The sequence below is a fragment of the Limulus polyphemus genome, unplaced genomic scaffold (assembly GCF_000517525.1).
Source record: "Limulus polyphemus unplaced genomic scaffold, Limulus_polyphemus-2.1.2 Scaffold4536, whole genome shotgun sequence".
NCBI classification, from domain to species: domain Eukaryota; kingdom Metazoa; phylum Arthropoda; class Merostomata; order Xiphosura; family Limulidae; genus Limulus; species Limulus polyphemus.
The window spans coordinates 13420-28285 of NW_013670146.1; the positions used below are offsets into that span (position 1 = coordinate 13420).

Genomic DNA, 14866 nt, shown 5'->3' on the forward strand with positions numbered 1-14866 from the left:
TCTTGAGAAATAATTACTAATCAAGAGTGCTCGAAGATTAGACAATCCTCCTTCACCCTGCTCGTGGCACAAGGTTAAATTTCAATTAATGGTTAGAGGTTAGGAAATATGCAAATAACAATGAAGTAATGTGACAAGAGGAAAATATAAAAGTCTTGTAAGTTACCTCCTCAGGGGTAACTTACAAGACTACTTTCCCCTTGTCACATTACTTCATTGTTATTTGCATATTTCCTAACCTCTAACCATTAATTGAAATTTAACCTTGTGCCACGAGCAGGGTGAAGGAGGATTGTCTAATCTTCGAGCACTCTTGATTAGTAATTATTTCTCAAGAGATAATTATTTTTAAATCAAAATAACTGCCAAGAACAACGTACCGCTGAGGAGGCTTGGTATGGCCAGATGGTTAGGGCGCTCTACTCGTAATCGAACGGTCGCGTGATCGAATTCCCCCCCCCCCATTCCACCAAATATGCTCGCCCCTTTAACCGTGGGGGTATTATAATATAACCACTAGTCATTGGTAAAAGAGTATTCAAACAAACATACTCCTAAAAACGTTGTTTTTAATTATTTATTATCATTTAAAAACTTTTAAACCGAAGTGACGGTAGTGCATATTTTACTAGCTAGTCGAAAACGTCTCTTTTCGTCAAAAATACAAAACCCTTTAACCCATCAGGGGCAAACTATGAATGATAAAAATGGTATGGCGTCACGGCAGACTACCATGATAACTCGGCAGTGTTTTGGTTAACTTGGATAAGAGATAATAAAGAATAACTTGATACGAATAAATGAAAACTTTTCCTAGTTCACTTTGTGCTACGTTGCGGACAGACTCCTTTCGTCAAACAGTAAATACCGTTTTACGATCGAAATAATCATTCTTTATTGTGTGTTATCAAAGTTTTTCTTCTCACGCTTCGCGAAACAACACTCATTTACGTTGTTTACCTTTCAATGCACCTCACCAAAAACTAAGATGTTAGCCATAGAGTTTTTTTTGTGTGTGAAAAAAAAAGTCGAGGGAAAGTACACCGAGTATTGACAAAGTAAAATGAAGATTAGTTAAAAAGAAACGTAGAAAATTGTCATAAATAAGTAATACGTATCAAAGAAGATTAGGAGGAAAAATGACAAATTTACACCACTCATGGAAAATGAAAACTTATTTTTCTGACATTGATTTTAGGATCTAGATTTTTTCCCACAAGGTTGAACGGTATTTATATGGGCAAGAACGTTTGAACTGGTGTCTTCTTCTATTGAGCAATACTAGCATTATCATAATTTAAATAGTATTAATTTCAACGTTTACGCTTGTAATATTTTATAAGTTGCGCCATTACGAAAAATATAAAGAAATGTTTATTACAAGATTTTCAAAAATATAACCATAATAAAAATTTTAGTAAGATAGGAAACATTTGGAGAACTAGTACGAGAAACATTCTTTACTTTCTTTTAACAGGATTCTGATCTCCATTTTCTAAATTAAAATTATTCAATTTGGTTGGTGTTCTACATGAAGAACATTTAACTGAGTTTGTGTTCTCCATGTTCTAGGTGTAGATAATTTAATAAGCTAGTGTTCTCAATGTTCTTACTGAAGACCATTTACCTGGGTAAGTTTTCTCCACGTCCTATATGAAGATAATTTTACTAGGATAGTTTTCTCTATATTGTAGATTAAAACCATTTGACAAGATGGGTGCACTACATGTTCTAGATGAAGATAATTTTATTTGGTTGGTGTTCTCCATGTTCTAGGTGAAGATAATTTTACTAGGATAGTTTTCTCTATGTTGTGGATTAAAACCATTTGACAAGATGGGTGCACTACATGTTCTAGATGAAGATAATTTTATTTGGTTGGTGTTCTCCATGTTCTATATGAAGATAATTTTACTAGGATAGCTTTCTCTATATTGTAGGTTAAAACCATTTGACAAGATGGGTGCACTACATGTTCTAGATGACGGTAATTTTATTTGGTTGGTGTTCTCCATGTTCTATATGAAGATAATTTAACTGGGATAGTTTTCTCTATGTTGTGGATTAAAACCATTTGACAAGATGGATGTACTACATGTTCTACATGAAGGTAATTTTATTTGGTTGGTGTTCTCTATGTTCTATATGAAGATAATTTAACTGGGATAGTTTTCTCTATGTTGTGGATTAAAACCATTTGACAAGATGGGTGTACTACATGTTCTATATGAAGGTAATTTTATTTGGTTGGTGTTCTCCATGTTCTAGGTGAAGATAATTTTACTAGGATAGTTTTCTCTATGTTGTGGATTAAAACCATTTGACAAGATGGGTGCACTACATGTTTTAGATGAAGGTAATTTTATTTGGTTGGTGTTCTCCATGTTCTATGTGAAGATAATTTAACTGGGATAGTTTTCTCTATGTTGAGGATTAAAACCATTTGACAAGATGGGTGTACTACATGTTCTACATGAAGGTAATTTTACTTGGTTGGTGTTCTCCATGTTCTAGGTGAAGATAATTTAACTGTTTGAGATTGAGTGATTTATATAGATCAGTTTGATGTTGGAGTTAACTTGAATTAAACACTGAATCTAGATGTTGCAAGGCCATTTAGTTAGAATTTATATTCCTTTGATTTTGATCACTTTACTGTTGGTCTTCCCTAACTACAAAACATGTATGCCTTACCCATTGCATAGTATTTTTCCAGCCATTCACCTTCCTACTATTAATTCAGGATAAAAATGCTGCCATAAGAGGTATTTGCTTTTTATAGATCATTTGTTTCAAATATTGAAACCTATTAATTTTGAAAGATAGTTTTGGCTAAGGCATTGATTTTCCTGTAATTTATAAAAATTAATTCCTTTACAAAATATTGTAAATAAACTGACCAAAAATGTTTCTTGAAACTTTATACAAACTAGCAAGTTTAATAATAAAATGTTAAACAATGGAATATTGAGTGAATAGATGTTTCTTTGATAACTATTCCCTTTATTCACTGAAATATTTGGGTTTTCAAAAAAAGAACAAAATATCAGATTCAACACAGTTTATTTCCCATGCAGAATGAAAAACATTTTTTTCAATACAATACACACAAAAGCACAATTAGGCAGCATGTATTAAAATGTGATTTTTTTCTTCTTCTAAATTCAGTACACCACTTACACTTTGATTAAAACACAAGTCAGCCTACAAAATAAATGTTCGGAATGTTGACTCTTTCAACAATATATAAAGAAACTACTTTCTGCACTTTAGCCCAACAACTTAGCAAGTTCTATGAATAATGAATTATATACAAATATTATAACAGTCCTATTGAGGATGAAACTAATTTGAACCCATTTGGTGCTAGCTTAAGACTGATAGAATAAAAACCAGGTAACAAATACCCTCTGACCTGAAAACCTACAGAACCTCTTCATCACTAATACTAAAGTCACTATTTACATCACCATTTCCAACTGGTGAGGAACTAGTTTCTTCTGTCCTCTCCAGTGGTTCTTTATTTGCAGCTGCCCAGCTGGCTAGAGTCTGGGCAACTTGAACTTCAGTGTCAGTGTCAACTTCGATAGTTGACAAAGAATTTCCTGTTTCACATAAGCTTCCATCTGGGTTTCTAGTGACCTTATCTTTATGTTCTGGGTGGCTGGTTGCTGAAGGAGTCTCAGTTTGTGTCCTATTCACAGTGATCAAGTCATTATCATCTGTGTTGCTGCTTTCCACAGAGGACTCCCCCTGTGTTCCTTTTTTAGATTCTAAATCAACTAGTTGTTCACTATTAGTTTCCAAACTCATCTCTTTTTGTGTCCTTTCAAATGAACCTTTGTGGTAACTTTCAGTTGTGGAACTTCCCAGAGAAAGCACTTCTTGTGGGCTTTCTTTTATGAGCTGATTCTTTCCAGTTTTGCTAGTCCCCTCAAGAGTCTCTTGTCTTGTCCGTTCTGTAGAAATACTAGTAATATTTTTAGCATCACTAACAGTTAAAGCTATATCTTCTGTCCTCTCTAGAGTTTGCTGGCTATTAGTATCAGATGCACTACTCCCCACTGGGGACTTCTCTTGCGTCCATTCAACAGGAATTTTATCCCTGTCCTCTAAAATATTATTCCCCAATGGAGGTTTTTCTCGTGCCCATTTAAAAGGGGCGAATTCATTATTTTCTTTATTACAACTGCCTAAAGGAGAACTTTCTCTGGGTCTTTTAACAAAAATCTCATCTTTTTTCATCATACTTCCCACAGGAGAATTTTCACGTGCCCTTTTCCTAGCTTCACGACTTGTTTTATAAGTCACCACCTCAGAAGTTGCTTCTGTCCTATATGAGGCTTTTGAAAAGTTCACTGCCATTTCCTGTACTCTGTTTTGTACTTCTCTTTCTCTATGTTGGTCTGTTATATTGGAGGAGTTTTCACCTTTCTGTAAATCCATCACCAAGTCCTGATTTGTATCTTCATCCTCTGTACTAGATCCTGGTGCTAATGATGAATGGTTTTGTCTTGTATCATCTTTACTGTTACGTTCAGATGTCGGTAATGCTACCTCTTCTCCTGTGGTATCTTTTCTAAAGACATTCAGAGATTCTGTAACGGAAGTCACAACAGAGGATGGCTGAAGGGATATTTTCTCTGACTGTAATATAGAAAGTGCTTTTGTAGGGGAGCTTTCTTGGTTTTCTTCAACTTCTTGGCTTCGTTCCTCTAGTACTGATTGTTTTAAAGCAGCAATATTGTCTTTGTCAATGCTAGCTTCTTCAGTGACCTTTCCCTCATCTCCATTGCTGAAGTAAGCAGAAGACAAGCTGCTTTGTTCTATTCTATGATTAGGAGAACTGAGGTTACGACTAGCGTTAGCTGAAGTTGTTGTATGTTGCCAAAGCTTTTGATTCTCCTGTTGAAGCTTGGCTATCTGTTCCTTGGACTCTTTCAGTTGTTGCTGTAAATAGTATATGGTACTTTGCATTCCTTCCACGTCTTCATCTAATTCCAACAAGAATTCATCCAGTTCTGTATCAGAAAAGAAAACCATTCTATATTAAACAATAAAGAAGGTCTCTTAAAGAGACACAAACATAAAATATATTATAAATATTTGAGATAAAGAGGTGTCAGTAATAATTATTGTTTTATCATTTTTAATTAAGTTTCATAATCTTCAGACAGCTGTTGGTAATAGTTATAGAACTAAGTTAATTGAAATATTGCTGTTTAAAAAATTAAAGGCTATTAACTTACAATCAATATTCCCACATACGATACCACAGAAAAAATTGTGTAAGATAAGCTACATTGACAAACCTTCTCACAAAAAATATAGCACAATGAATAAAGAAATCCACAGACCAACCTTCTACTGTACCAACAATCTGGAGAAAATGTTTGTAACAACAAAGACAACATTGAAAAGTATGGCCTTGGTAGTGTCTACCAATTAACATGTCAATACTGTAATAGTGTGTGTGTATATATATAGGTAAGAAAGAACAATCAAGAAGTTGGAAACTGGAGAAAATGGATTAAACTTTGCATCTCACCTTAAGGAAACTAATAAAATAAATACCATCTTATCAAGAAAAATTGAAAATTTTTATATTTCTGTGAAAAAGGTGAAGAACTTAATAATTTAGAAATTTTAGAAACAGATACAAGTGTAAAAATGAACCCAGACAAGTTTCAAAAGACCAAATGAACTTTAGCTCCTCCCACTTGCCACAAGATGAACATCAAGGCTATTTCCAGTTCTTTGGTTTAACATACAGAAACCTATTTAGAGGCTGTATTTGACAATGCCTTTACTGGCAAAATAATAATAAATGAAATATTTATGATACATACAACTGTCCCCCTTTTAAACTTAATTCTGTAATCATGGAGTTTCATCAAGTACAAACTGCTTTAAGTATTTATAAAATAAAACCTAAAACACTAAAGAGAGGTGTTGAATATATCTGGTAGACTCCAGTTTGGAATGAACCAGAATAAGCCAGTCAACCATGTAAGAAAGAAACTCAACCTCAGAGCATGAAGATGTTGAGCAAATGCTCAGACTACTCGACAGAAAACAGAAGGGGCCGAAGCAAACTCTAATATTAGTGCACGAGGTTGATAAACCACCCCAAGATGGACAAACCAAAGATAGGGACGGGACCGTGTGTGACATATGTATATAGAGATAAACCATGGCGAGAAAACGCATACCTCCGAGTAAGTAAAGACTCCATGGTAATCTGGGGCAAATTAACGAAGCTGTTGAGGTGAGATAAATCTATGACCGGCCCCCAGTCCTCATTTTTCGTGGGAACAACAAATGTCGGGAATAAAAAACCTGTTGAAGGATGTAAAACAGGTTTGATGACTGCTGAGATAGCAATTCCCGAATTGCTTCCGACAGGTCACGGGATTCCAAGGAGGGAAGGAAACACAGAAGATGGAGAAAGGAAGGGGATCACGAATCCCTCTGACAAAACCTGAAGAACTCATTGATCCTCGATGAAAGAACCCCAGCAATAAGAAATCGGCAAGCCGAGCTGTCATCGGACCAAAACACACTGGGTAGTCACTGGTACTGGTGGCAATATGAGGTGTGTCATCGAAAAATAAAAACTATGACAAGAGTCACCCTGAGTAGAAGGGACAGGTAAGGGTTAAGAAGGGGAAGGATGGGAAATGGTAATAGGAGGCATATAGGACTCTGATTGAGGCAATTGTGCAACAATATTGGTAAGGGTAGATTGTTGTTGGACTGATGCCACCCATGACACTATTGTTTCTGGGATCGTGTCAAAAACGTATTGCCGCAGAAATGGGGCCATACATAAATCCTGAAGCTAAGTCGACTGTAAATGGATCTGAGCCAAATCCGCATCACGACCTAAAAGGTCCCAACAACAAAGAAACCATAGCCGAATATGACAAGCGAGCTAGTGTGGAGGAAAGAATATCACCAGAACAGCCCTCAGGGTTTCCATGGAAAGCCTCAGATAGGAGCTGTAAAGTAGAAGGATACCATAAAAGTTGTAAGGGTAAGACACAGGCGAGAATTCTTGGCGACAATTGTTGGTCCAAAAAGAAATCTTATAATTATAAGATCTGAAGCCCACAGAAGGAGGGGGGGGGGCATACTAAACCCATCACTTAATTGGGAGGTAAATTAATCAGCATGAACCTGAATATCAGGGGAGAGAGGGATAAAATGTCACGTATCTGAGAAACAAATCCAAAAAGACCAAGTTAGGCTCATTCAGGCGGGGAACAGGAAGGTATGGTAAAATCAGGAGGCGGAAATAGACAATCAAAGTCCTCGTCGGTCTGAACAGGTTCTGCCTGTTGGGAGGACAAAGGTTGGTCCATGTAATGTTTGATCTCCTGGCAGATAAATGTGGAAAATCCACCGTCGGGCTACCCGCACCTGAAGCCTGAGAAATAATGCAAGTCACTGGTGTGACCCCCGAAGTGGTAATAAGAACTTTGGAATTCACTGTGAATAAGAGTTCACCAAATTCGAGTGGTGAGAAAGAATAATGCGATGGGAATTAACTGATAAAATTTGTTAAATTGAAGAAACAGCCGTAATGAAAACTAAATAAATTCAACTTCATGAAAAAACTTATGCCGAACGTGAATCTTTAAACAAACAAAAAGCACATCCAAAACACAAGTGCTGCAAAACGAGAAGTGACAGTTCAGTAGAGGAGTGAAGAGAGAGTCATGGGTCACGTGAGCATGTCATGCTCCTATTGGTGAGGAGGTGAAGCATGATGATTTTCATGAGACATGTTGGAATCTTATAATTCCAATAAGGGGGGAGGGGAGAGGAAGGATTGTGGCAGGCATAAAGAAAAAGTTTGCATATAGAGAGCAGCACTGAACGAGAATAGCTAATCTTGTGAGAGGAGATAAGTAGCGTATCGGAATTTGAAATTATTATGCAGATAATTTAAGAGAACCTGCCAACAAAATGCTTTTTTATACAACAAAACTTATAATTCATGGTCAGATGACAGGTTTTAAGACGTTTTCTCTAGACAACAACACTTAAGTTTGTGGTTAGATGGCAGGTTTTAAGATGTTTTCTCTAGACAACAACACTTAAGTTTGTGGTTAGATGGCAGGTTTTAAGACGTTTTCTCTAGACAACAACACTTAAGTTTGTGGTTAGATGGCAGGTTTTAAGATGTTTTCTCTGAACAACAACACTTTTTTTACATTCTAATCTACAAACATAATAGTGCATTGTTTAGGAGATTTAAATTAGTTGTTAATAAATAAATATCAAGCTAACAAAGCAAAAGAATCTTTATAATGAAAGTATAACATTAATAAATAAAATTAAAAGATAATGAAACAGTATCATTAAACATTTATGAAAACCCAATTAACTGTTAAGATAACAGCACAAACTCCCTCCAAGTAAGTTGAAGTAACAGTTGTAACAAGGAAATAAAATACAAAAATGTTTTGTGGACTTTACTAAACATTGTTATTGCTTTGTTTAAGATGACATTCTGGGCTTCATGAAGGGCTCAACATGGAGCTCATACCAAGACAAGAGAAATCCATAAATTACATACTACATGCCCAGTATTAACAGTATTAAAAAAGAGAATATTAACAATATCTAACAGCAAAATTAAATTTCTTAAAACAGATTTTTCATCACATTCATATATTCAATCTAAATTCTTTTTATTGGAGATAGCTTTTTACCCACTTAAGGAGCTAATCATGCTTTGCAACAAGTGTTGATATTGTCAGAAAGACACTGTATGTTTATGTTCATAATGCCTGATGATGATTCCTGAAGCAGGTCAAAGCTAGCTCCAATAAAAACTGTTCTGGATTGAATATATATTTATGATGAAAAGTTGTTTTAAAGAATTGTCATTCTAATTTAGTATTACTTATATTACAACGCATAAGTGGACTGGATAATATTAATACCAAGACATGTTTTGAATGTAAAACAGGTATTAAAAATATGTATAATGTGTTTAAAGTAAGAAGGAATATACAACAAATACAGGTATATAAAAGGATTAAGTGATTAAAACAAGAATTGCTGAAGATGCAAGATAAAACACGAGTACTGACAAAGTTCAAGAGGACTTAGTAATCAAAGCAAGAATTGTTGCAAGGTGTAAATGGACTGAGTAAAATAACAAGGATAGTTGTAACATAAAAAAAGGTAAAACAATCATATAATTAATGAAGCAAGGATTCTGTAACACACAAAATAAAACAGATATTAACCCTATGTCAATGGCTGGGTCAAAGGTGTATTGTTACAACGAAACATTCAAAATACAGTTTATAATTCAAATTATTTTATTATTTAAGTTTTAATTTCAAAAGGAAATATATAAATAAATTTCCAATCATCACTTCTCTATGTCACCTGACATGTCTGTTCTCTGAATTGCTCATTTTAGATTTTCTTTCTATCCTTTAATGATTCTATGCATCTAACTAATTACAGAAAAAAGATACTAATATTAACAAGCCAGAATATAAATTAGAAAACACTAATATTCTTGCTTTACTGAGATATAAAAAAATGTCTATAATTCTCTCTGACATATTATTTATAACCAACAGCCTTTCTTTACAAGATTCCCTTATATTATTTATTATATTTTGGTGCTCATAGTGTTTAGCTTAGAGCATATAACATTTTAAAGCCTATTTACAGCTTAGCTAAAAATCTAGTTACATTATAGTAGTTTTGGGAGATTCTGTAATAGAGCATGTTTGAAATAAACATGAATTATTTTGTGTACAAGCAACACAGTCACAAAAAGGTATGTTCAGAGTGCCTTGTCTCTGATGGTAAAAGGCCTGAACACAGGTGTAATTATTGAATTGCTCATTTTTATGTATGCTTTTTATTTATCATCATATCACTTTTAACAAACAATACTAATCTGTCCCACTGTGATAAATAGTTTTAAAGGACAGTTTAGGTACAGCTGCAAAGAAATAAAACTAAATGAAAACAGATGTGGAAATGCTAGTAGCTTAGAATGCTATAATAAATATGGGTAACGTCTGTTACAATCAGCAGTCATCTTAGAAATAAAAAAGGGTATTTCTTATTTTAACCCATATTTTTCAACTTTTCATTTCACCCTAAATTGCTGATTTTGCTACATTTAGTGTTAGGGTAGAGAAAATAACAGATAAAACAAAGTTTTATAGAAAACTTTTCATACTGGTTTAGGAGGTTCTAAAGTTAAATACAAAAACTGTAATATCTAAAGAAGCATTTTTATTCTCAGTATGAAAAGTAACCTTGCACTCAGGTTGACTCAGTACAGGCCTTATAAATTCACAACCAAATCATTACTAAAAACATTTTATTAAAAGATTTGTGCACAACAGTATCGTACATTTACTAAAAGCTTGCCAAATTTTGTGATGATGCATTAAGCGTTTTCAGAATTATAGTAAACATTAGAGAAATGGAAACTACTGTTAGGATGATACTTGTATTAATTACTATAATTAGAAAGGTATTTTGAATGCACCTGACTGGCTCTTCTTCATCTCTTCACTGAAATTTTTTTGTAAAGCTAGGTCTCCCTCAAGCTTAGCCATCCGGCCAGAGGATATCATTTTTCCAAGTTCTTCATTCTCCTGGTATAGCAGACGACACTTGGCCATCAGGCGTTTTCCAGTGTTACTGTTGCCAAAAAATAAAAAATGCATGAGGCCCAACAAACATTGGCTATCTCAATAAGATGTTTATATTTGTATATTATGAAAAAAAGCTTCAAGCAATTTTGTTATTATTCAACTGAGAAAACATAATGAGTTAAATGAAATAAATGACTGGTTTTACTTTAAAGGAACTATTCATATAATTCACAACCATGATAATGCTTGCAGTAAAGGTGACCTCTTTTGCCTGATCACACCCAGTGTGTGAAGCAGTTGTCAGTGAAATAGCTTTCACACCTCCTCATAAATCTGAGTTTCTTAATAGAGTTACTATGTGACTGTGTTCACACCTCAAATACAAGTCTAACTATTGTTTGTTTTTTAAAGTTGTTTAGTGACTGTGTTCACACCTCACATATAAATCTTAACCAGTGTGTTTCTTAAGTGGTTTTCACAACTCAACCACAGTAAACCTAAAAACTATGTTTCTCAATATGAAGACTTTAAGATAGTGTTCGAATGTCAACTACTACAACTCTAACAACCGTGTTTCTAAACATGATGTTTTCTAAAGTGGTGTTTACAACTCAACCACAGTAAACCTTAAAGCTGTGTTTTTCAATATGAAGACTTCTAAGATAGTGTTCAAATGTCAACTACTACAACTCTAACAACTGTGTTTCTAAAGATGATGTTTTCTAAAGTGGTGTTCACAACTCAACTACTTTCATATCTTAACTACTTAAATCTCATTGATTTGCTTATTTTCATTTAAAAGGCAAGAAATGTTACTTGCAATGATTTTATATACATTGGTTAGGGTAATCTAAATGGGTATCACTGCTTTCATCGCAGGCAGGTTACAAAAGTATCGTGTGTACATCGACATGCAATGCTTTTAGTATGCAGAAATACCTTGTCAGGAATAAAAAAGGCAATGTTCACAAGCCTGGGAAAATTCCACTGTTTAAATACTCAAGTGAGGTGTTATGTGTTACTAAATCATACTAAATTCCTGGTAGTGCCTGGAATGCAAGATACTACCAGCACTTTCGGCGAGTATAATTTTGTCATTTAGTAGTATAAAGGTTCACAACCTCTGGTATATGGGTTTTCAATAAGGGCTGTTTTTAGATGTTATAATTTCTAACCTCTATGCCTGCATAAGTCTAATTATCAGTATGGGGCTGCTTGAAATCTAAATTACTGTGAACTTATAGTCCATGTGGTTGCTTAGATTTTTGAAGGTCATTAATATAACATTTTCACATCAGCTACTATAAAACAAATCTCTATGTCTGTTTGAATCTAGCAGGTAAAAGTTTTCAATAACAGACCATGTTCACACCCGATCTACTACAAATCTATTTCCTATACGACCCACTCTGGGATCCAGGAGACCACCTTGCTGGTTTGCCTGTTCTTCTTATTGATGATAAAGTTAAATGAAGTTTAAAATTAACAAGTAAATGATGATAGAAATAAAATAATAACATTTTATTAATATCTAACCTAATTATGATGTTTAAATGACTTAAAAATAATAATTACACTTCATTTAATTTAATAACATTTGTTGATCACATCACTGATGTAATTGGTGCCTAGACCACTACTATGAGGAGCACTGGTTTGGGGGTAAAGACCTTGTTGGCACTGGCAGAAGCAGTTGTGAGTTACATGCTGCTTTCATTGATAAGTCTTAAAATTTGCATAAATCTAGTGTATACATTTTTAATAAGGGATGTGTTCACATCTGTTTCTATAAATCCATCCATTATTTGATTACATCTAGATGTATAAGATTTCAATAACGGACTGTATTCACATTTTAGATAGTTTTTTTTATGTTACCACATCAAATTAGAATAATTAACACATATATAGAAACAATCAGAATATAAGAACACTATGTCTATGAGTTTTTAGTAAGGGACGGTCTTCACATCTCAGTTACTAACTGTGTTGGATATTATTAAATCAAGTTAGAATAATCAATACACACACACACACAGTGTTAATCAGATTGTTTGGGATCAGTCAGAACTAGAACATGTAACAGTTCTCAGTAACAGACTGTAGTCACATCTCAGTTACTAACCGTGTTGGATGTTATTAAATCAAATTAGAATAATGAAGATAGATGTGGTGTAATAGTCATTTGATTTTGGATCAGTCAGAACTAGAAAACTTGCAGTCAACAGTGTTTTGCTTTCACATAAAACAAGAGAATATAACTATTGGTATCACTGATGTCTTATCAGCTGGATTTAGGTTTCAGCTTCAAGTCTATAAACTATCAACATAAGGTATACGAAATACTCAAACTATCAATTTAATGTAATGTTTATTTAACAGATGTTACTATAACAGACCTGTGTATTCATAAAAAAACTCTCCATTAATTCATTTTATAAAAATTTCACTGTTTATTATGGTTTAAATTGTTTACATATGCACAAATAACCTACTCATTTAATTCTTGAAACACATTCTAGATCTATTGTTGCAAAACACATACCAGTATACATAAAAGAATTTGTGTAAATCAGATTCTCTTTTAGAACTCTACTTTTAATGAGGTCAAAACCAGATATATGCATGAAACAATTATCTCCAATTAGTTACAAGTGAAAAATGTTTTTTGTTTTTTTTTTATCACAGAACATGATGTTTACAATTATCAGATCTGTGGCTATACAAGTAAGCAAAACATTTTCTCATGAAATTAAATTCCATTTAAAACACCATTTATTCTTCTTTCTAAAGACAAGTACCATTCAGGAGAAAAAAAACATGATGTTAAGATTCCTGAAAAACTACTTATCACAATTCCCATTTCATAAATATCTAATGATTCTACCACTAGTGTTTGTTTTATCAGTTGATTCAAATGAAAACACACTTCATGATCGCTTTTCAGGTATATTATATTATACTAACAAATATTAAATGTACCCACAGTGAAACTTATCTTAATAGTTTGATTAAAATAAAAATTTTTGATCAAACTTTCTGTTACTTGAGCATGGCTTTGCTATACATGCTTATAAAAAAGTTAACTGTACACTTTTCTTATTAGTTTGTTGAAATGAAAACCTTTTAGTTCAACATCTCTTCCCTACTAAACATTTCATGTACATTTAAGGAATTTAGTCAAAAAAATTTAATAGTAATCAAAACTTCTCATAATCTTCTTTGTTTACCTCAGTAAACTATCTTTGACTTAACTGTGAAACTAAACCTTTCTTTTGCTGCTTGTGACATCATTCATTACACATTTGTTGATTGCATGTATGAAACAACTCTTTTAACCAATAATGTGGGTCTCACACACTATTTCATTCACAATCCTAGTTTTATTTCACCAGAATTTTGTTGCTAAGCAAAAAGCTACACAATGGACTATCTATTTATGTTGTGCCCACCATGATTATTGAAATAAGATTTTTAGTGTGATAACCCATAGGTTTACTGCTGAGCCACAAGGGGCACTAAACTTTAGACAAAAGGATCTGTATAAACACAAGTATCTTTTAAAAATAATTTGGGTACAATAAATCTTAAATTTAAATACACTACCTTCCCTATATACCCAGTTTTACAAAATTCTTAGAACACTTCTTGATCATGCAAGACAGCTCATAAAATATGTTCTGTATGAGAACTCAGATAGGTAGATTAATAATGGCGAACACTGGGTAGATGCAAGTTGCTCAGATTTACAAATATCTGAATATATGGATTACAGACTAATAGAAAATCAGTTCAATAAAATCTCACTATATTTAGGTAATCTAATGTAAACAACATCATTAATCTATTCAATACGGGTCACAGGTGAAAGGCCATGTAGTCTCATTTATTGACTTGCATTCAAAATTTATATTGAACTACTATTTCATGAATTTATGTCAACAAGTTTGGCATAAAACTGTAGATTATAATTCAAAGTTTAGAACTATACATTACTCAATATTTTAATTTAAAAGTAAATATTAAAAACACAGATAAACATTGATTTTTGTGTCATGTGGTACATTGAATGCAGCACTGGTTCAATTTAGATGTTTGTGAAGTCAAAATACTAAGTCTGTAGTTTCATATGAAATAGAAACTCAAATTAAAAATATTGACCATGTAATAAATCAAACACAGTGGCACCTTTCTCACCTCCTTCCATTTTTGGAAATGTT

The 14866-nt window shown here is 33.4% G+C and overlaps 1 protein-coding gene across 1 annotated transcript in view; it reads right to left on the reverse strand.

Annotated features, from left to right (window-relative positions):
- Window positions 1-3046: 3046 nt before the first annotated feature.
- LOC106471315 (pre-mRNA-splicing regulator WTAP-like) overlaps window positions 3047-14866 on the reverse strand; it is a 71874-nt gene continuing 60054 nt past the window's right edge. The window contains exons 5-6 of the mRNA XM_013931909.2: window positions 10538-10692; window positions 3047-5021 (exon numbers count right to left, since the gene is read on the reverse strand). Of these exons, the coding sequence (XP_013787363.2) occupies window positions 3424-5021; window positions 10538-10692 (1753 nt within the window). The 3' untranslated portion in view covers window positions 3047-3423. The remainder of the gene's footprint in view (window positions 5022-10537; window positions 10693-14866) is intronic.